This window comes from Sceloporus occidentalis, unplaced genomic scaffold (assembly GCF_023333645.1).
Source record: "Sceloporus occidentalis isolate IW3139 unplaced genomic scaffold, rSceOcc1.0.p SCAF_68, whole genome shotgun sequence".
NCBI classification, from domain to species: domain Eukaryota; kingdom Metazoa; phylum Chordata; class Lepidosauria; order Squamata; family Phrynosomatidae; genus Sceloporus; species Sceloporus occidentalis.
In genome coordinates, this window is record NW_028317048.1 from 5,291,083 (window position 1) to 5,315,113 (window position 24,031).

The 24,031-nt window shown below is 34.9% G+C and overlaps 2 protein-coding genes across 2 annotated transcripts; both read left to right on the forward strand.

The window, feature by feature from the left end:
- The first annotated feature begins 9,050 nt into the window (after window positions 1–9,050).
- On the forward strand, window positions 9,051–11,301 carry LOC149286586 (homeobox protein Hox-C9-like). The gene is made up of 2 exons (XM_089493993.1): window positions 9,051–9,615; window positions 11,057–11,301. Exons 1-2 carry the CDS (start codon window positions 9,051–9,053, stop codon window positions 11,299–11,301), a joined length of 810 nt encoding a protein of 269 aa, XP_089350119.1.
- Window positions 11,302–17,809: 6,508 nt separating this feature from the next.
- LOC149286587 (homeobox protein Hox-C8-like) lies at window positions 17,810–19,706 on the forward strand. Its single transcript, XM_089493987.1, has 2 exons — window positions 17,810–18,245; window positions 19,414–19,706. The coding sequence occupies exons 1-2, from the start codon at window positions 17,810–17,812 to the stop codon at window positions 19,704–19,706; spliced, it is 729 nt and encodes a 242-aa protein (XP_089350113.1).
- Window positions 19,707–24,031: the final 4,325 nt, after the last annotated feature.

Genomic DNA, 24,031 nt, shown 5'->3' on the forward strand with positions numbered 1-24,031 from the left:
GCTCCCCCCCAAAACAAACAACAACACAAAGGAAAAAATGTTCCCCCAAAAAGCTAAGCATAAAAATTAGTAGAATAAAAACAACTTCAACATGTACGTTTTATAGGTCAATAATGCAATGCATATGCATACTAAAGCAACTTGGCTAGGTAGCCTTTCTGTTATTTTCAGTATTAACAGTTTGTAGATAAAATAAAATATGCAAAAACTATCATGCATGAAAATATATATATTGCACCCCTGTTTCTATGTAAAGATGGTCATTGAGCCAGCTATTGAAATGTTATTTCTAAGTTATTTACGTCCAGCACAAATCAAGAGACCTTTTTAATATCTTTCTGTTGGCAAATTTTGTGTTAGAGAAAACATATGCGTTTAAAGTTTGCTTTCTGACATTAATGTATCCTGTATATTGTATCTCGAAGCAAAACGACAAATGGATTTAAAATGTTTATACATGAACAGTTGAAGTGAAACTATGGACATTCTATATAAATATTATCTTATATAAATCTTATGCAGTGTCTTTAACTGGTTTACTGCATATTTAAGAAAAGGATTTAAACAAATCAGTATTGTTAATCCTTAAAAAAAACATTTCTTGTGTCTGTTATTTAAATACACTATGTATGTGTAATTCTGTGCATGTATTTTAACCCTTTGTGGAGAAAAAATAAATTTCATAGAGCTGTGCTTAGCTGGAGTTGTGAAATCACTGCATTTTAATAGTAGATTTTTTTTTCAGACAGACACATTTCAAATGTAATTTTATTATTATTATTTGGGCTGGACGCTAATACGACTTTTAGAACATTATCTAAGCAAGTTTAATATAAGTGAGAGACCATAATGTTGATTTAAATATTATCCAGGTGACCACAATAAGTCAAGGTCATAAAACAGTAATGTCAGGACAGTCTTGGTAAGCGCTGGAGGTGGATTTTTATGATCTGCAAATATAATGTGCTGCAGCAGTAAAGATCCATTTATAGGTGACTCCAGAAGAGGGAAGGGACTCAGAGCCTGTGCAGCAATCTTTGGATACACACTTCTTATGGCTTTGGGTGTTCATTTTAAAAGGAACAAGCATTACATGTGTCAAGGAATAGCCAACCACTATGCCATGCTACATAACGGATTTAAGCAGCAGATGGAAGAATTGTCATCACAAGGACATAAAGGTAAGACAGCATGCGAATTCTTTATATGTCTGAGGTACAATTAACTGTGATCAATTTGTATTTTCTCGCCAAGTTCGACTATTAAAAGTGAATGTCTTGGGTACAGGATCTGGTATTTTGGACTTTGAGCTTGCAGGAGTATATGGCTTCCTGGATTTTCACAGATGTTTTATTATTATTATTATTTTGTGCTTGGCTTTCTTTTAACATGTGCCAGATAGATTTGTACATTATTGAAGTTCAGAGCCAAATAAATGATTGTGGTTTGTGAGTTTTAGTTGAATGAACTACAGGAGGGTGATTTGGCTAAACACAGACCGGTTGATTTTGAGAAGATTCATTGGGTTTTGGAACACTTTTGGTTGATAATATCCTTTAAATTGAGCTTGTATACCCACCCCCCCTCTTTTTGGTCTCAGCAATCAATGTATTCTGTTCTGTAGAGATATTTGCTCGAAAGCTAGCAATTGAGGACATCAGACTAATTATAGGTTAAATGCATTTCACGTTCAAAATATGTTGTCTTGTAGTGAGATCGTTGGAATCCTGACATCTCCCTCTGTGTATCAGTCGCTCTTACGGAATGAGTTGAATATCTTCGAATTGGATGGGAGGGGGGATAAGCACATCCCTACTCCTTATTAAGGGTTTGTAAATGGAAGAGATCAAAAATTCTAAGTGATTGAGAGGCGTTTTCTTCAATCTTCAAGCTTTAAACATGTTTGAGGCTATAGGTAATAGGTTGCAAGCTTTTTAGGAAGAGTATGAGGCTTTTACTCACTTCTCTCTGCTTGCAACCATCCTTTTTTCTATCAAACAAGGAATTGACGATTTTGCATCTTTTCATTCAGCTGATCCGTGGTTTAGGTAGTTTCATGTTGTTGGGGATTCGCTTTTTAACGCGGCAACAAGAAACTGCCTTAATTACGTCAGTTCGTCTTCATCAAGAGCAACGATTTCCGTTAAATACAGCATGCTTTGCAAGTGACATCCTAACAGGGCAAGTGAAAAAAAAGCATTTTTTTTTTGTCTCAGAATACTAGTGGTCTGCCAGGAAGGGATTGCAGCCAAATGCATGTGGTGACTGACGTCTGGAGCCTAGGTTTCAAGGCATGTTCAAGATGAGGGGCTATCTCCTGTGATTCTTCCTATTGTTTCCTGGCAGATTGTGGCTTCTCAAATTATTGGTGCTAGACAAAAGGAGCCTTCCTTTAGAAATCCTATTAAATTATTTAGTTATAGGCTCTAAACCGGAACGCTTTGACAAAGAAACCACGATGCTTACTGGCAAAGAGAACAGGGGCTAGTATTTAAGTATAGCTGTTAAATTGCTATTGCTATGTGACTTCGTAGACACATGAGCAAATGGAGGGTTTTACTAGTAAATATTAGGTTTTTGTGCAGTGCACCTATTTACATGCCTGGCCATCCGAGATTGTTGACAAAGATTGAGAGTCCACCTTGACTTACACTGAAGTAGTGGTTTGATGAAAACTCATCTTACTACTTTTAAGAACCTTGTCTAATAAAATTTCCAAGCTACTTCGTACGGTTATATATTTAATAAATGATTCTGAATATATTGAAATATTTCCGATACAGTATTTTGCAATGTTGGCGCAAGTATTCATTTTACTTGATAAAAAAAAAAATTTCAATGTCAATATAAAAATATTTTGTGAACCCCTATCAGACACAAAATGATTTTATTTTTTAACATTTGGACACTGATTTAATTTAAAAAAAAACCCCGACCCTATGATAAGGAAGTAGTACAGAATTAGGTATTAATAATACAATTGGAATTATTCATCCATTTTTCCATCTATCTGCGAGTAGAGTTAAGTGCATACAGCTGAAAATTACTCGAAAGCTGAACAGGGTTTCTAGCTGACAGACACAATATTAACCTTTTTCCCTGTATCGATGTTTATTTTTAATAGTCCATTCGTTTTAGTCTACAGTAAACAGTACATTTTAAAAAATGTATTAAAAAATTATATATATATATATATATATATATATATATATATATAAAATTCGCTCACACATTTTTTTAGGTATCCATGTATCTGGATAGATAGGTAGATAGATTAATAGATAGCGCGAGATGCACACACCTATATTATTTGTAAACGTACATGTAAAACCCAACCAAAAACTACTATTGATGGTAATTTATACACAATAATTAACTCATTAGTGTATTTAAAAGCTACACGTCTTGCGCGAAAGTGTCCCCCCCCCCCCCCCCTAAATGTATGATTCACGTATTTCGGTTTACAAACACTAAAAAAAATCCCAATAAATTGGCAGGAACCAGTTTCATGCATTGTATAGCCCCGGGGATTTTCAGCCGAGCCTCATTACACATATCTGACTGTTTCAGTACCTGTTTCAATAATATTTAAGAGTCAGCCAGCAAAATTATAGCATTTAATTCATTCAAATCCAATATCTATTTTTGTGCTTTGGTTGGCTTTGGAATTTTTCATTGTATTGCCTTATTTTCCCTTTGTCTTTATAACTGTTAAATTGTAAATGTTGCAAGTTACTGTTAAATGTTTCAAAATTAACTTTGACTTTTGGAGAACAAACTAGTCTGAAACATGAATTTCGTTTGACTTTTTTTTGTCTCTTAACTATTTTATGACTTAAGGTGGATGCAAAACCGTTGTTGTCCGTAGTCTAATAAAATAGAGACATATTCTCTGCATTCTGGACACATTTTCGTTGTGTTCATGCAAGGGGGAGGAATGTATTGCAAGCAGAATATTTTGAATTGCTTTGATATTTCTTCATTGTGTCGACTGTTCTTCATATTACAGTTTGAATACGTGTGAAAGGTCTTAAGGCCTAGCCTACAAGAAAAGCCATTAGCATTCTTCACAGTTTGCAAAAATACCTCCTTTGGCACGTTGCATGCTGCCTTGTGTGACGTGAAAAATTAATTAAATCATTTTTTGGAAGGACACATAGTATTTTTCTTAAAAATAAAGTCTTTCAACTTACATGGCCTATGTGGCCCTAAAAAAATCTTGTGGTTGCCCAAATCCTATAGGTCGGCCATATTTAAATAAGTAACAAAACAAATAGGTGTATAGATGGATGGATAAATAGATAGATATAGACACGTGTGTGAGTGTTTTCTATGTGTCCCATAGTGCGCATAGTGAAAAATAAAGGGACGTTCCTAATTTTCTAATGTAATGGTTATAGTCTATTCCTACCAATCAGTAAGACTGGATCCAATTAATCAAACCAGAGAGAAAGGATTTTGCCTTTACGTTAATTCCTGTGGCTTAATGTCTCATCAAGGCGCTTGTTTCATTTTTCCATCAGTTTTCATATTATTCAAAGAAGACACAAAACCAATTCCAGTGCCGGATGTTGAACAGAAGGATGTTTTAGGACAATAAACAAATCCAGCTAGCACAATTGCTCACAAAGCTAAGTGGGGGTAGACTACAATTCCAGCTCGCTTTACAAGAATGGAGACATTGCAACTAAATTTGAAAGGGAACTTGAGGCTGTTAAGTAAATTGGTCCTAGGCTGTAATTGCACTTAGGAATTTTTAGTACACTAGCTTCAACACCACTAGAATTAGTCTGGAATCCAAAGTCATTTCACAAGAAAGTCCCCTGAAGCACCCTTGAGCCTAACGGAGGAGCAGGTAGAACACTTGCAAGGAGGGTCCGCTTTATGGCTGCTATATTATCTCCTTGATTTCTTTGGTTCTTCCTTTGATACTTTGTCTCCTGTGTACTTCCCAGAACAATAAACAGATCATTCCCCGTCTGCTTGGACCGAATGAAAATCCTTTCATTACCCTCCTCTGGAGATCTTCTGTTTCCAGGTTTACCCAGATACTAGGCTTTGGCTCTGTGTAATTACAGAAATCAGGTTAATTTGGTAAATAATAAAAAAAGACATTTAAGTGCTATAATACTTTAAACCATTGCGAGTCAATATAAGTGCACAAAATATGCCCAATCAAGTTTACATGTACGCACTTATGAATGTTTAGGTCAATTATTTTGTGTTCATACATTTCACATCTATTTATCTATTATGTTTATGTCATATTTCTTTACCACGATATCCACGCTCGCATATTTTTAGTGTTTACGAAGATACATCTATCTGTCTGTCTATCTATCTATCTATCTATCTATCTAGCTATCTATCTAGCTATTTAACAATTTATTGATACAGACAATCCATTATAATCTAGATACATACTCAATTTGATTGTTATCTTTTCGACTAATTACACAGTATATGCTAATTGCGTTAGGTATGGCTCTTATTCGGCAGACAAATGCATGTTGATAAGAAAAATGAAGTGCTGTTACTATCTAGATGGTATGGTAATGTATTAAAATACATATAATGGTGATAGAAAAGCATGAAATTGGACAATACATATACAATACATTTTGGAAAGTAAACGGGACAGCTATTCAGTTACCTTGATTTTGTTGGCGAACTATTGGTACAGATTGGATAAAATTGGACTAGTTATAAACACACATAATTATAAATAATTTACCTTAATGGTACATTATGGATCCTCCAAAAAGAATATATGTATAAGAAAAGGAACGGGAAATGTTTTTGTGCTCTAAACCGAACTTGACGGTGTTTATTGAACCGAGTCAAGAAGACAGTCATGCCTCAAAATGGATGTTTGGAGACCGCATTTGTCTGTCTGTCAAGGATGGAGTGAATGTGTCTGCTTCCTTCAGTCACACAGCCCATGATGAATAAACCAGATCACTTTCAGTCCTTTGGAAATCCGTGGGACAAAGGGTGGTATAGATCCTATTAACAGGATATTATATTGAGGTGACTCTTTTCTCTACCCACCCCATCTGCAATTTGCAGAGCTTTCCCCGTGTAAACTCATAAAACCTGCAGTGGGGAGGGAAAGAAAGGCCTCCACTTCACTGAGTTTCCTTTCTAACCCTCAAGGCCTGAGACTTCAAAACTGTCTTGGGAATTTTTCTTTCTGCTTTTCCAGGTTAGGATTTACTCTACCCCTCTCCTTAATCTCTTGGATTGTGTATTTTTTTTTGTTAAATCACATGGCTGGATTGCAATAGTATAGTATATGCAGGAAATATAAATATACACCAAAATATTTGCTGAAGAAATAAAATCTTTCTTTGGATGTTATTTATAGAGGAAGGGTGTAGAGGAGAATGAGTAAGCATCCCTCCCGAAACATGACAGTAGATTTGGTATCTACTTATGTGCATGCATAAACCAAGGAAGGCAAGATGCTGTAATAACACCAGGAAATCCCAGATGGAATTTCAAGAGTCTTCATATTTCCACTGCAATTGTTTTCTCGCTGTAGAGAAGACATGTACTGTGTGTAGATGAATCAGATAGGCACCATGCAGTTAGAAGAAGACAACTGGACATTTTGATACTTAGAGGCCTTCAGAGAATAACACTTTATTTGGTATGCAAGGCTGAAATGGGCTTATTGCTTTCAATGGCGAATTTCCTGTTCATCCTGATGCAGCAAACAAGGTAAACAGAGAAAAGATTTCATTTTATTTCTCATCTTCGCATGACATGGTGATTGATAACTGAATGTACAGATGTTACTGGGGCATTGCTTCTGTGTATAGAAAAAATATTCTAGCATTCACATATGTGCTTGGAAGCAGCTATCAGTATTCCTACATATCACGATAGTATATGTCAGGCAATATAAGGCATCATGTGGCTATACTTGGAGTAATTGTTTCATATTATTATTATTTCCACTGCAAATGTATGCCACCGATTTGGCAATGTATACAAATGTAGTGATTGCATATATACACACAGTCATGTCTAACGTCGATGGTTTGTGCTCCTTTTACGATTCCATTTGCACTGTTCTTCTGTGTTTGAGTGTATTTTTTAATAATTACATATTTCGGAATGTCAAGTTTCCGGACATGTACTATGTATAAATAAAAAGAGTGCGTGCTTCATATTCAGCCAGATGCCCTCCTAAAATATCTTTGTAAAATTAGGCATCTCGCTTGTTTCAAAGAACCTGTTCTTGAAGGAGTGTCATAATTATATGAGACAAAAAACAAATGAAGGAAATTTACCAGATTGATTTCAGGACCTTAAGCAATATTTAGTAATAAATTAATCCTAACACATAATTTCGTGATATACCACGTAACTATGCCTAAATGATGTCATATAGTAAAAGTGCAGAAAGCTGGCGATTATCATTGTTGAAAAATAGGGAAAATGTTGGCTTATTGTGTGTTGTTGATTAAGATGGTGTACAGTTTATATGGCTTATAATAACACTGTAACAATGTGGAATTTATTAAATATGCATGCAATTAACCCTGTGCATATGTCCCAATGCTTTCTAAGCTAATTTCATTATTATACCTTTAAAGGGGACTTGGTTTTCTCAGTGGAAATGTAAATCTTGACTGTATCTGTGTGTTAAAAATTATACATGCATATATTCAAAGAGAAAGCGCATAGGGAAAGCTAGCTGCTTTCATGGTTATGGTGTGGGGGTGAAGGGTCTGTACGTATCACACAAAAGCAAATTAAATCTATCTCTTCGTATTGAAGGCACTAAGATATTTTATCGAAAAAGCCCTTATTATTAACTGGTAAAAAAGGCGATTTATGTATAACTTTTGAATTCTTTATACCAACAAATTGATATATTGGTTTCCATATTAGATATTATATACTGAATGATAAAAATAAAAACATCCAGTCTGATAAGAGACCTCAGAATTACAATTTGTTTAAAGTCAATTGTGTTAGGAATCATTTACTTTGGTAAACAGAAAATAATGAATTTTTGACATCGACAAATGCGGTGACATTAGAAGTTTATCATGGGAGATATTTCTCAAGAAAACCCCTTCTATAGTTTTTTTTTTCTCCATTTTCTTCTCCTCCAGAAAATGGATGGAGAAAGTTTGCAGTAACTTTTGCTTTTTTACAGTTAAAATCCAACTCTGTAGTTTTGTTTAATGAAGGACAAGTTTATGAACAATCGAATGATCCTCGTAAATTTTTTATTGAAGCACATAAAAACATCCAACCCTCACCAGACGAATACAGACATTCATTGAAAGATGGGAGTCGCTTAACACTATTATTCTGTGTAAAACTGTCTCCCTGATCTCTTTTTTTCCCCCTGTCTTTTCAAACTCCAATGGATTTGACATGCCTGTTTTTCACTACCTGCTGATTTGTAAAGAAATCTACCAATTGGTACATTGTACTTATACTTCAGAATATATAACATTTAAAAGAAACAATTGAATGGTAAATGGGAATAAGGTACTTTTCAGAATCAGTTTTTATAGGTAATTTACCAGCTTGCAGGCTAAGAGCCTGTAAACGAAATGCAGAAATCACAATGTATTTCTAATGAAAAGCTATGTCTATGGCTGTTCTATATATCCTTGCTAGAATACAGGCAGCAATGGAGAGACCAGACAGAGATAGATAGCGTCAAGAAATAGTCCCCTTTTCAAGATTCCAATGTCTTAATCAGCAATCTATTACATTATTTTTTTATCCACTGTTGCTATTAAGCACAAAACATGTTTCGAAGCCTAACCAGCTCCATGAGGTCCCTCCTTAGAATTTCGTATGATTTCAATAGTTTTATGAAAACCAGACCTTCTCGAGATTCTATTAAAGAGAGACGGAAGGGACCTGCGCATTGATCTACACTGTATTTTTTTTTTGTAAATACAATCACGTGGGTAGCGAGAGCCAATGACAAGCATGAGAGGCTGAAAAAATAATTACCTGCCCTGATTGTTCTATGAGCAGATAAAAAGTACACATACAGTTCATACAATAATCTTATGAATGTAAAAGAAGGGGGAACAATGTCTGCTTCTGGTCCCATCAGCAACTATTATGTGGACTCTCTGATCAGCCATGAAAGTGAAGACCTCTTGGCTTCTAGGTTCCCCACCACTGGGGCTCACCCTGCTACTGCAAGACCGTCAGGATTAGTCCCGGATTGTGGAGATTTTCCTTCTTGCAGTTTTGCCCCCAAACCTGCAGTTTTTACCACCTCCTGGGGTCCTGTGCACTCCCAGTCTTCTGTGGTCTACCATCCATATACCCATCACCAGCCACACTTGGGGACAGACGCTAGGTATATGCGCAGTTGGCTGGAGCCTATCTCAGGGACGGTTTCATTCCCAGGCTTTGCAGCCAGTAGCAGGCACTACGGACTCAAGCCAGACGCCTATCCCAGCAGAAGGGACTGCGGCCCCAGCGATGGGCGCAGTTATCCGGATTACATATACGGATCTCCCGGCGACCTCAGAGACAGGCCACCGCTGCATTCCATCCCCTCCCCGGAATCCGAGGGCATCCTTTCTAGCAAACACAAAGAGGACAAGTCGGAATTGGACCCGAGTAAGTTAAGAGTCATTCTTGTTTACAACCGGAGAAGGTGGGGTGGAGGGGGGGGGATTACAGCCAGGACTGAAGTCCTCCATAAAACGAAATTGCTTCTTTAGTAGGGCCCAGCCCTAAAACACACTGCCTGCAGGAAGATTAAAGCGAGTTAAAAAGACACAGAATATAACAGACCAGGAATGGGTGCATTAGAACAGGCTGCATGGTTAGATCCCTGAGGTTTCACATGCTTACTGTCATCTACACATTCACAGCTCAGACACACGTTTTCCTAAGCATGGCACATTATTCACTGAATTTACTCAGCATTGCAGCTAAATGAATGCAGAGGACTGATGCAGGAGAGATCAGGGAGGACCCATTTACTACATGCACATCAACCTGCCTGACTAAATAAAGACACATCCCTGCATTGTATATGGGCAGCATTAAAATATATTTATTTATGTGTTACGCTAGTAGAATTAAAGCTGAGAGAGATAAATGCTCATGTTGGACAGCAACATTGAAGGACAATTGTGCCTTTGAAAGAACACGTTGTTATAGCTCTGGTTTTATGGCCATGGCCAGAGCAGACCAGATATATACACAGCCAGAGGAAGTCCTTAAACAATCCTTAATTCTTGCATCTTTCATGTCTCTTAACATTAAAATTCAGTTGCACTTAATGGCTGCTGATATATTATCAGAGTGGAAATATTAAGAACCTGTAGCATCTGACACCACTAATACTGTAAACAATCTCCACATTATATAGGAACATATCCCTTTGTATATAACCGTGTTGATTTGTGCATCTATACTTGTGTGCATGTGCACAAATTGAGATATATGACAGAAAATTCATATTTTCTTTAAAGATATACTTTTTGCATATAGAGAAAGGTGTTTGTACCTCTGTAGTAATCACACCTATTTTTATTTTAACAAATCATATTAAAAAATATTAGCTTACTATTTTATTAGAGTTTGGGTTGGCAGAAGATGACAAGGCTTTTAGTAGATAAGATGTCAGAGTAAAATCATAAAATAAATATATAGAACACATAAAATGGCAAATAGGGATGAACTACACTTGGGGAAGCAGAACCTTGTTAAAAACCTTTTATGGCCTTCTGAGTATAGTGTGTATTTTTCTCAATGATTGCTGGTTTACAATGGCTTCAGCTACTAGTGTGGCAATAGAACCTAAAATTCCCACGTCACATTTAGAGTCGTAAAAATATCTGCAAATATCATACATTGGAAGTGATTATAAAAAATATATTAAAACTAAATTCAGAATGCAGGTATAACCAGCGGGAGTACGGCTTTTGTGTCTCTTATTATGTCTAGTGAAGACTTATTTCAAGAACGACATTAATAAACGGTGATCATTTTGACTTGGGAAAATAATATTTTCATTCGTTTTAACCTTTTTTTCTCTTTCTTGTTTTAGATAACCCCGTGGCAAATTGGATCCATGCTCGTTCAACGAGAAAGAAAAGATGTCCTTATACAAAATATCAGACTTTGGAACTTGAAAAGGAGTTTTTATTTAATATGTACCTAACAAGGGACCGGCGATATGAAGTAGCCAGAGTCCTTAATCTCACTGAACGCCAAGTTAAAATCTGGTTTCAGAACAGAAGGATGAAAATGAAGAAAATGAATAAAGAAAAAAGCGACAAGGACCAGCCCTAGAGAATAAAAATTATATTAAATATCAGTAACCTCACTACTACAGATACGAGAAAGAAAAACATTTTTTGGCTAAAAAAAACCCATAAAATAAACTTTTTATGACTATGAATGTGGAAATCGGTGTTTAGCATAGATAAACACAGAGGCATTTTGAAAGCACACGCTTTTATAAAATGCAATTGGAAATGTTTCTTTCCCTTTCTTTACAGAAAAAAAAATAAACAAGAAAGTACTTGAATATTTTTTTTAGTATTTTATTTTATAACTTATACATATCCAGTGTTAATTTTTATTTCAAGAGTTTGTGATTGCATATTTTGTATAAATCAAATCGGAATATCAGTATGTTTTGTTATAGTCTTTGATGTCCCTTGAATGTACATATTTGTGTATTTTATTCTTGTCACAAAAAAGTTGTGTATTGTTCTGTTTCGCTTGTAGAAGAGCTCTGTGTAAATATAGAAGAGTGCACTACAACCTTTTGTGTGTTGTGATTAATTTTCTGTCTCCAGTCTTGTTGGAAATATATAATTAATAATATACGTCCCTCAGTAAAACAAAACCCCAACGCTGTAAAATATTAATAAAATAAAATAAACATCTAAGCAATTATTTGCATAGGGCTACTTACGATTGATTTTTTTGGGGGGTGGAATTTTCTCGAAGCGTTCTATTCCATTTAACAGAATTCCATAGAGCTTTATATTAAGTCAAATATAGAATTGCCATTCACATGTTTAGAGCTTCCAGCACATTCTCTACGACTTGTCTTAACTGCAGTTGTGAAAAAAGATGATATTAGACTTTGCTGTGTTTGTGTCATTTGCATCTGACTCCCAACTTAGAATAAATGACACCGTTATTTATGGCTCTAGACAGTGAAGAGAAATGTCAGGTTTGCAGAATAAAAGCGGCGACATTCCTAATTTAAGTTGCTTTCTATAAATGCTGCTGAGAGCCTTCAAATTATTTAGCATTTTGCACAAATATGTTCCCTGGAAAGGAGTTTTTAATCAATAAATTAAATTGTTTTTCAATTTATAGCGTATATATGTTTGTTTATGAAAGTATGTGTATAGGAGCCATTGTAAGTATAGTAAATTTGGTTCTTGGACTTTTGCTGATGAGGGTCTTTTTATTTCTATTATAATTTCTTAATTGCGATTTCTAATCTAATAATCTGTAATAGTTAAGCAGATAGAAATAAAGGAACTGAAGAGGCCAGTTCACACTAGCAGTCTCAAAAGGAAACGTGCTCAAGATTCATTGTGGTCGTAAAACTGAACAAAACGGGTCTTTTATTACACAAAACATAGGAAATCCGAATTGCATATTTTACCACCATAAAGAGGCTTATAACGTCTAAAAATAAAACCTCACACCTAACTGTAAAATATAATTCCAAGTATAATAATCACTCACTAACAATGTATGTTATAAACCATTGAGAACTATGAAGTATAAAAACTCAAACATTGTATGAAATCATCTCTGCTTATCCAGCAATATGGGCTAATTATTACTAGCAATGTAATAAAATACTCCCTGTTTTCTATATTTTTCATTATACACACTATATAAAAAAGATATCAAATCAACAATAATAAACCAGATATTTCAATAATCTGCACATATATCCTGCTATCAAATTTAAGCTTAGTTTTATTTTAATAGGCGTCAAGCTCAACAATCTCTATAAATGGTTTTCTGTTCTTGGAATGGCCATCCAAAGGCACAGAATGGCCCTTTTTTATTATTATCATTCAAATACAACTCATGTCAAGGACAGATTTAGTGATTTCGAAAACCTTAGGATGTCTGCGCTCCACAATAAAGTAGCTTTCACTATTCTCTTTAGAGAGGCTCTTAGACGAGAAATATCCTGCAACGATCAAAAGAAGCTACTTGTTCAAAAAGTGAAGGGAGAAATAAAGAAGAAAAAAAAATAATGTCGCCTGTATAAATTCTGCAAAGTTTATGCATCATATTGCAAGACACATACACACATTAAAAAAAATTGCAATAGATTTCCACATCCCAAGGCTTAGTTGAAAGATGAGCTTGGAGATGTCATTGTCAGTATGGCATATCCAAGACAATTGATCAATCAGTTTAATGTCCCATGATGGGAAGTTTGTCTTTCAAAAAGGAAAAAGGCACAGAAAAAAAAAGAAAGATAAAGTGAAGAACAAAGGCAGGGAAATCAAGTACATGAAACTGTTTTGGCTTATACTATTTTTCTAGCAATTATATTTTCTAAAAATTTTACATTTTAGAGTTTATTTTATTGCATTAGGTGAGTACAACGTTTTTCCGGTTGTCATAAAAAATACAACCCTTTGTAACCAACATAAAAAGAACAGGATGCTGCTGGTTTTAAGGCTGGCTGTAGGTGCACTTCCGCAAAGAAAATACAATCTTTACAACCTAGTTTGTCTCACTGCTGTGTGTCTTGAATGGATGAGAACAAAACAAAACCTGGGTGCTGGCTAGACGTCTGGCTTTAATTGTTTTATGGTTTAAATAAGGTGCATACTCTACTCTTTGAAATTGGATTATTGGAATGTTTTGTCTACAAGCAACAAACAGCAGACCCAACTGGCTAAAAAATTGCTTTAAAACTGATAAACCTACTGACCAGTAGAAGAAGGTTACACCGTCCAGAATTCGTGCTGTTTATGTGAAAGTTGAATGTTATTATGTTTAACGTCACATATAGATATACATGCTAAAGTAACATACACCAGTACATTTGGCTATAGTTATAGTAAAACGTGAGTAGTGAGCAAGTACGATGAGCATGTTGAAAATGGTAAGGAGACACTAATATGACCTAGATAGATACATAATTAGATAGATGGATAGATACTTGTATTTCTTATATAGATATATAAATTATATTACACACACACACACACACACACATATATATATATATATATATGAAAGCTAATGATTAATTAATTATTAATCAAGCGTATATATATATATATATATATATATATATATATATATATATATATATATATATATATATATATGGGTAGTAGAAGTATTATTAATCACTCATCTACAGACAACAGACAAGCCAGAAGGCTTGTTTTTCCCTCAGAAATCTCATGGTGCTGCCACAACCCAAGGGATTCTGGGTAGGCGCATGCAAATAAGGCTAACAATATCTATCTATCTATCTATCTATCTATCTATCTATCTATATATCTCTATATAGATATATATCTATATCTATATAGATATATATATATATATATCTATATAGATAGATAGATAGATAGATAGATAGATAGATAGATAGATAGATAGATAGATAGATAGATAGATATTTATATATAAACACATTATATATATGTACATATTTTTACCTGTCCAGCCACATCTAATACATGTGTCTAAATATAAAAGATCCAGGCAGTCATTGTAATAACTTCATATCTATTATGATTACTATTTACGTTATTCATAGGCTATATAATAATTTAAGTGAATACCTGAATACATATAAGTATCATACCCTTATGTCTTCCTGTTCGTAAAATACGATTTCAGCGACTCAACATTAGTAGTTGAAATATTCATTGCTTATCTACGGTTTTCATAGAATTCAAAAGCATGCTCAGAAGTTTTCTGATGGCAAGATTGTTTTATGACTGGATTATTGGTTAGAGGAACGCGTTAGTGGGTTGTGTTGAGTGTTCCACTCTTTGGACACATGGTGGCACTGTTGCTTAAATTTTAGAGTGGTTTAGCCAATTAAAGTTACATTGCATTGCATTATATGTATGGGTCCTTATCAGGTGGTTGGAAAACAAATCAAAACAAATTTACACAACATCATTCCCCCCTGAATGGCGAATGAACTTGTAATATGTATAAAATGTTTTTCAAATTACCAATGGGTCACAGTAATAGTAACTGACATTCCGAGCTACTGGTAACATTGGATAAAAAGTATCAGAAAAAATATCGAAGGCCAAATAATTATAAAATCGCCAATCACTATACCGAGGCTGTTCTAGAACACCATTTTAATATCTATCTATCTATCTATCTATCTATCTATCTATCTATCTATCTATCTATCTATATATATATATATAGATAGATATATCTATCTATAGATAGATATAGATAGATAGATATCGTATATATCGCCATATATTGTCTTTCGATTGGTGTATGTAAAACGGAATAGAGAAGCGAACAACAGCACTAAATAATAATAAAGAAGACAGGCCAGTCTCTGCATTTTATAAAGCTGGCATAGGCTTAAGTTACGAAGTATAATCATATTATTAGATATTGTGATAATTATTTAAATGTCTTCACACATGTAATTTAAATGCCATTTCGTATTTTATTTGATTTTATTTTATTGGTATTAACACATACATACACTAATGTTATGCGTGTGTGTGTAATTTCGTTTTAGTATGATAGCAATATAAAGCTTATTGTTGAAACGTCCATTAAAAGATACATTTTGGAATAATAAATATATACTTAGTGTATGTTTCCAAATTATATTGCACCTTTCCATTTTCCCTGTTACATATAATATCTAAAAACATTTCTGCCCATGACACTCTCCTTGACTCATACACTTCCGCTGTTACAAACCAATTGCTACACTTAAACTAGAATTAGAAGTTTAATGAGAAACACAATTGTACATAAAAGGTTCGGCCCCCATGAAAGTAATAGCTTTGGTTGCTCTCGCTTTGCTTTGAAACTAGTGGCAGAGAAAAAAAAAGAATCTTAAATGATTAGATTTACAAATCAAAGTGTCATTGCAGAAAGAGGGATTTAAATTATTTAAATTGTTATATTTAGTAACAGTACTATATGCGTGTGAGTGTATAGATACACACACGTATTTTAGTTCATTTTTTATACACATCGGTAAGGACATTTTGCTAAATAATAATGATGATATATGGAACATTTCGAAATTGTAATTAAAAATGTAACACTGTCATAAATTAATTACTATGTATGCTTTAGTTTCTCCTAAAAACACAATTCGTTAAGTAAAATAATATATACATCTTTAAATGAACGTATGCCCATTACGATGTTTATTTTGTTTTATTTCTTAAACCATGAATATAGCATTTTTGGGAGGGAGGTTGTTTGCGGAAATTGGTTGCCGGATTTTCTGGTATTTCTGTGTTTTATTGGGCAGCCATAAAAGCCAAGCTTTTCAAAAGAAGATCTTCAATGGCTGCTAACATGTAGCGTCTATACTATAAAATCCTACCCTAAAAGTTGGTGCTTACAAAAACTCAGCCCAAGCAGATGGGAAGAGAATTTTGAATACATCTTAGCTAAGTAATTGCACGTTTCCTCTTCTCTGATGCTTTAGGTTCAAAATTCACATTCTTCTTTTTGTCTAATATCCAAATTCTGCTTAACAGCATTATAGGAAAGCTTCCTCAATAGTATAAAACTTTTTTTCCATTTACTACAAGTAATTTTGCTAAGTATGGCTGACTTTATTAAGTCAAATATCAAAACATCTTTAGAACAAATCATATGCACAATATAATATGTTTATGGATTACTTAATAAAACAAATCTTGTATAGTCCTTGTGCACACCCTTTCTCCCCCACCCCCTTTAACGTTTTTATTATTATTTTAGCTTAAAATGCTTTATGGGGCATTAAAGTGTTTGCTTATTTCCAATAGGACGCCAAGTGGTAACAGCGGTAAACGTAACAGGGGGAGCTTGATAGGCATATGACGTAGCACTGGGCTAGTAGTTGGTTGTATCCTTCTTAATAAGGCGAAAATATACAATTTTCAAAAAAGGGGGGGACCAAAAACCTTCATCTAAATATCGGATCATATACTTATTACCCAGCACCATCGCACCCTAAATATGTTACCTGTGGAGGTTACCTAGGTTGACCTCACGGCGCATGTATTTCCCCACATCAGTGAAGAGGCTGGCTTGGAAAAAAAGAGCACCTAAAGATATTAATGCGCACCTTTCATAACCCTCCCTCATTCATTTGATATTTTTTTCTGAAGGCTGGTTTTCCACGTCCCCTTCATCCGATACCCCCAAATCCTTGTCATTTCTCTCCAGCCTGTCTTGGCGAAGAGGATTGATGGATACAAATCGCGTGTGAAAGCTTCACCAGCAGGGATTTTAAGGAATTTGCCTGTGGTGGTAAGGGAAGGAACAGAACGATAGAGCTCTATCTACCGACTGATACAAGAGAATCCAACAAGCCCAGAGACCTAAGCAGCCACGCACTCATGCACTATGAAACGTCTGTAACAGACACCAAATAACCCCCCCCTCTGTTTAAAAAAAAATCCCACAAACAAAAACAGGACTTTAAGACAAGCCCAGGGGACAGTCTTCCATTGATCTCCCCTAGAATTAAAGACTGCCTTTTTGTATTGTTTTGCCTTTCTATTTTTTAAAGCTATTTTTTATTAGTGAGGAGGGGGTGCAGCTGTTTTTCTTTCATGCCAGAGCCATGAGTTCCTATTTTGTAAACCCTCTTTTCTCCAAGTACAAAGGCGGCGAGTCCCTGGAACCAACTTACTACGACTGTCGCTTCCCACAAAGTGTCAGCAGGAGCCATGCTTTGGTGTATGGTCCGGGTACCACTGCCCCAGGCTTCCAGCACCCTTCTCACCATGTCCAGGAGTTTTTCCACCACGGATCCTCCACCATCTCCAACTCTGGATACCAGCAGAATCCTTGTGCCCTGACGTGCCACGGAGACGCTTCTAAATTCTATGGATACGAAGCCCTACCAAGACAGTCTCTTTATGGTGCCCAGCAAGAGACGAGCGTGGTGCAGTATCCTGATTGTAAATCGTCTTCCAACACTAGCACTAGCGAGGGACAAGGCCATTTAAATCAAAATTCGTCTCCCAGTCTCATGTTCCCCTGGATGAGACCTCACGGTGAGGAGATTTCCATTTTATTCTCTATGTTGTGTCTCTTTACCTCCTCCTCTGTCTCTGTCTGTGACATTTTCTTATACAGAACTAACAATAGCCCTGTCTGATATATTTTTTTAAAAAGCCACATTTCGGGCAATGTTAGAGCTTTTGGATTGGGTAAATCTTTTGTTCTGCTAATTCCACGAGTTAGCAGTTAGTTTCAGAAACAGAAAAAAGGGGATAAAGGTGTTTTAAGTACAGATCTTTTGAACTCGTAATGAACTAAGTTATTTTTATGACTTGCCTTGAGGAGAACAGTATACAGCTCCCACGAGGTTATGGGCTTGCTATAAGGGCACAGCAAAGCCATGCAGTTCATCTGAATGGGTGTGGAGTAAATAGATGAAAATGCAGAATTTGCAGAGTGTTATTCTCGCCTGTGAGATATTTTTTTAGAAATTAGGTAGAGCCAGGATAAAAAAAGATAAAAGCATAAAAAACAGGATTGTTTAAAAAAAAATAAATAAAAAAAAATATATATATATATATATATATATATATATATATATATATATATATATATATATATATTAGGAAATCATTCAATGAAACTATCTCCATGAAAATTTATTGGGAAAAGAAATCTATGTTAAGATACAGTATTCCTATAAATAATAAAAAGTACGAACCCCCACCTCAAAAAACCTTCAGTGACACCTAAATCGGGTCGTAAAGCTGTTTTAAAGTTGCCGCCCTTAAACCCTTGATTTATAGCTAACTCTACATACTGATACGTGGAAGTTATAGTCTATTGTTTACTCTGATATGCTATAAAGCTTTCAGTAATAAGTCGTAAACGGGTTTCTAAATATATTCTCTCGTCAGACAAACAAATAACCCAACGTTCTATTTTTAGTTAGCAGAGTTCTTTTCTGTTTTAAATATAAGTTACTTAGCTCCATCACAGTTACCCCAAATAATATAAAATAAATCAACACACTCAGGGTGAAAGGGAGATGTGATCACAAGTAACGCTTATTTTATTAAACTTTGTTTTAATGTTGCTTTAATTGTACAGTGATTTTATTTGAGCTTTGAGTAGTTCAGTCAAGTGGGCAGCCATGTGTATTTCAATGGGACTTAAATCGGAAGTGGTAAAGTCTTATCCTTCGTGTTGTTTTACCCTTAGCTCCCGGAAGACGTAGTGGAAGGCAGACGTACAGTCGGTATCAAACGCTGGAGCTTGAGAAGGAATTCCTTTTCAACCCTTACTTGACGCGGAAGAGAAGAATTGAAGTATCCCACGCCCTGGGACTGACTGAGAGGCAAGTCAAAATCTGGTTTCAAAACAGGAGGATGAAATGGAAAAAGGAAAACAACAAAGACAAACTACCCGGGGCCCGAGATGAAGAAAAGACCGAGGAAGAAGCAAATGAAGAAGAAGAGAAAGAAGAAGAAGAGAAGGAAGAAACCAAGGAATGATCAGAGTGTGTGAGGGATATGAGTGTGTGAGGGTTATGAGTGTGTGAGTGTGAGTGAGCGGCCGGTTTCCTCCAGGAACCCTCGTTTTATGGTAGATGGAAAAAAACAAGACGTCTAGGACGCTCGTTCCTGCTTTTCTAAGAGTATAGAATGAGCAAACACAACAGTAACTACCTGTCACAAGACCCAGCCTTCCTCTTTGGTCAGGACTCCCTTTGCATTTCGTTGTGGTTTGTGTGGGAAAGGGGCATTTGCATTTACTTCTTATTTATGTCCTTCAAGTCCTGAAATATAGTAAAGTACACGTGGAGAAACCATGCAAGGTTTACCAGTAAGATTTCCTACAGACTGACGTTTCTCTAGTACAGCCAAAATAGTATTAATTCCTTTTTATGTGAAATTAAACTACCTATTCGTTTTTTATTCTCAAGGTCCATTATTTAATGGCTACCTAATGTAATCTATGTTCTATTTAGATTTATGTATTCATATATGGGAAAGAGGGTGGGGTGGGTGGGGGGATACTTACCCAAATATTTTTATTTTATGTTTCGGATATCATTGTTGACATAATGCGTTTATAATGCCCTGTATGTCTCTAGGTATAACTTGTCAGCAGAGGAGATGGGGGGAGTCTGATATCTGGATGACATGGGCACATTGTAAGATAGAAACAACGCAATCTAATGTATATCTCATAGGACAGGCTAAGACATTCATAAAGAAAGCCTCCATTTATTTGTCTCAGCGCTCTGTTTCTTACAAGTTTATCCCTGTGTGTGAGCACTTCAATTCTCAATCTACTACCTAAAGGGATCAGGCAATAAACATACATATAAACATATAACTAATATAATCTGTTTGGGATTTATGTATCCCATACAGTACTTGGTCAAATTTAGTAATGACATGCAGTGTGACCCGGATGCAAGCTACTGAGTAGCAAAGAATACATACTGCAACTTGCCATATACCTTTCACTACCTATAGAAGGAAATATGCTAATGGTAAGTATTTGTAACGCATTTTCGTTGTTTGTTGCTGCTTATTTTACCCAACAACTGAAACTGCCTAGTTGGACGCACATTTTTGTGTTACTTTTATTGTGCTTATTAAAGTAGCTTAGGACTAAATTGCACTGAATGTAAAGTTATCTATTTGTCTTGACCTTATCTGTTAATGCAAGAGCTCGAGATATATAAAAAAAAAATAAAAAAAAAAATACAAAAAATTACAAAAAACTAAAACAGTCTGTTTTCTTTCTGTATCAGCCCTAGTAATGCGTGTTCAAACTATGAATGTAGCAGTTGTGTCATGAAACTGTTTCTAGACACGAAAAACCCATTTGTATTGTAAATGTGAAACATTAAATAATGATGACAATAATAAAAAAACGATTTTAAAAAGCCATTGCATCTTTGTTATTTTGGGACTTATGATCACCCATCTACAATGTTTTTAAGTTTGTTTGGGGGAGTATATATGTTATCTCTCTCTCTCTTATATATATATATATATGTGTGTGTGTGTGTGTGTGTGTTGATATATTAAAATGCGTTATACCCTTCACATGTATTCATATACATGTTTGTATTTCTCTTTTTTTTAAGTAGGTATTTGGTCGTGTGGGCATGTGTGTACCTTTATTATTGTTTTAATTCTTAACAAGGTAAGGGAGCCTATTGGCTGCCGTATATAGACTCCCCACCTGTTGGATCAACTTGGAGCTTTGTATAAGCAACACAAAAAGCCAAGGCCTTATAAACTCCCCACCAAATCATTTTATGCTAAAATTGTGTTCCCGAAAAAATAACTTCAACAGGGTCCAGTACCAGTTCCAAATGGAGAAAACTGGAGATAGGATTGAACAGAGATAGCGCAACATACCCATGCACTTCATATAATTAACACATTCATAGAATGAGTTGTTAGATTAGAGTGTTGACGTCACAGTTTTCAATGTTGCATGTAGCATGAAAATATTCTTCTTATGTGATGTTACTAGCGAGACAGGTCTTAGTAAATAGAAGGTTGTGTGGGGCGTACAGATTCTTCCTTAAAGATTGTAGAGCTGGTTGGACTGCTAGCATGCAAATTTTAAGGAGACAAAGGATATGCCAGAATTCTTTACACGAGCCAACAAAAAACGTCATACATGTGGCAAAGTAATAACTGCCAGCAAAAACTAAAAATCATAAAAATGCGTCCAAGAGGTGCAACAAATGTACAGTGAGGTGGAAGTCATTTTCTTCGCTTTTTCCTGAGCATATGGGATGGAAACCCCCGAAATTCATTTTTGGGGGAATTTTTAAAACACTCGAACAGTATGTTAATGGAACACATTTTCACCCTCAGAGCATTAAGAGGTAATATCACCCAGTAAACCCCTTAGTGTGTGCTGTATAGGCAAATCATGTACTAACTCGTGTACCAAGAACGTTATGCGTGATTCTCACACAAATAAACATATAAGCACACACGTCTAAAATATACAGATCTATAATACATATATATATGCGAGATGGGTGCACACAATTATATTAGTACATTGATTAACATTTGTCCATAGTAACATATAAGTAAAAAGAGGAACTGCAGGACAGACGGTTAAGTAGATGCTCATGAAATGGAGATACAACCCCATGAGGCGAAATATAAGATCATGGTAGGAACTTAAAACAACAAAAACTGTATTAAAAAAAAAGAAGCATTACTCTTTAGAGTGAAAAAAAACTATATACATATATTATATATTGTTACATACTACTTATGTCCTGTCTACCCATTGTACAAAGCTACGGAATTTGATGGCGCTATATAAAACAATAATAATAATATTTGGAGCTATATTTGAAATGATGTTATATTATTATGTTATCGTATGGCAAGCTGTCAGCTCCGTTTACTTTGTTACAATATAAGCCTTGGATTTTATTGCTGATTCCACTTGGTGATTATGCTGAAGTCAACAGCCCCAAACTTATATCTTCAAATGAATACAAAATCCAGTTTTTATGTGATTAAATCATTATATCATTTTTAAATGTGTGATGAGAAGGAAATGTTCTTTCAGGGTAAAAAAGTAATTTGTGGATGATAAGTCTGCTCAGAGAGGCCTTTGCAAATGATCATTGCTTTCTATATACGACTTGGAATGGACTCATTGACGCGCCTGAAGGAAACTATAGCATTTCTATCAACACTTTTTTTACTAACCAATCAAAATTTCTTTCAAGACTCATTTAAGAAAACGGGAACCATAACTCATTGGGAAGCTGAGCAAGACCATATTGCTCATTTTAATTTAATGTATAATTCTAATCAAGGCAACAGATACATGATAATGCACCCATTAAAAAGAACAAAAATGAAAATACATGATAGGCAAAAACTGAGGAGTGAAATGAATTATTCCAAGGAAAGGCTTGGGCAGGCCAATTAAAAAAATAAAATTACCCCAAAAACTGAATGTATAGAAATTGTTGGGCCACTAAGAACTTTCTCGTTAAAGAATGCAAATTTGAGAAAAGGCAGTAAAATCTTTGTTTTTGCCATTTTACCCCAATTGATCATATATGGTTTATTGCTACATAAATGTAATTGTATTACACATCACTAAAGTCAAATATCTCATATTTAAATACATTTAAATATATTTATTCATGCTTCATATGCTACCCCTCAACTATTTACATAAATATTTTTTAAATTGCACATTTTGTTTAATGTTGGACTGCAATGTAGTAATATACTTCAGTGCCTTGCCCATCTTAAAAAGAGACAACAAATGGCATTTAGGGGGCTATAAAACTACTTAAGATGGCTTTTTTATATAGATAAACACCTCCTTGCTGTTTTAAGGGGATAAAATAACTTCTGGTTTACTTTCTGTGTCTTTGTTGGTACAAAAAAAGACCCTTGCTTTGTAAGCTTAAAAAAAAACCGTTCATGACTTCAGCACCATTCCCCTCCTCGTAACTTTTAACTACCTGTTATAAAATTTATTGGTGGTTCGTAAAGAAGAATAAAAGTAATTCCCTTCCATCCGGTTGTAATACAACATTTCCATTGTTAGGTGTGAGATGAAAAAAAAACTAATAACTTTTACTTCACGGGGAAATAAGAACTTTAAGCAATAAACCGCATCTTCTTTAGTTGCTAAAGATAAGGCTACTTAAGCAACAAAGCAAAAATAAATTACTAGTTTTTAAAATATATATTTTAAATAACATTTTGTGGGGTTATGGAAATAATACTAAATATATAAATTAATCACACAAAGTACACAAAAATAAATATCTACAAAAAAGGAGAAATATGTAATT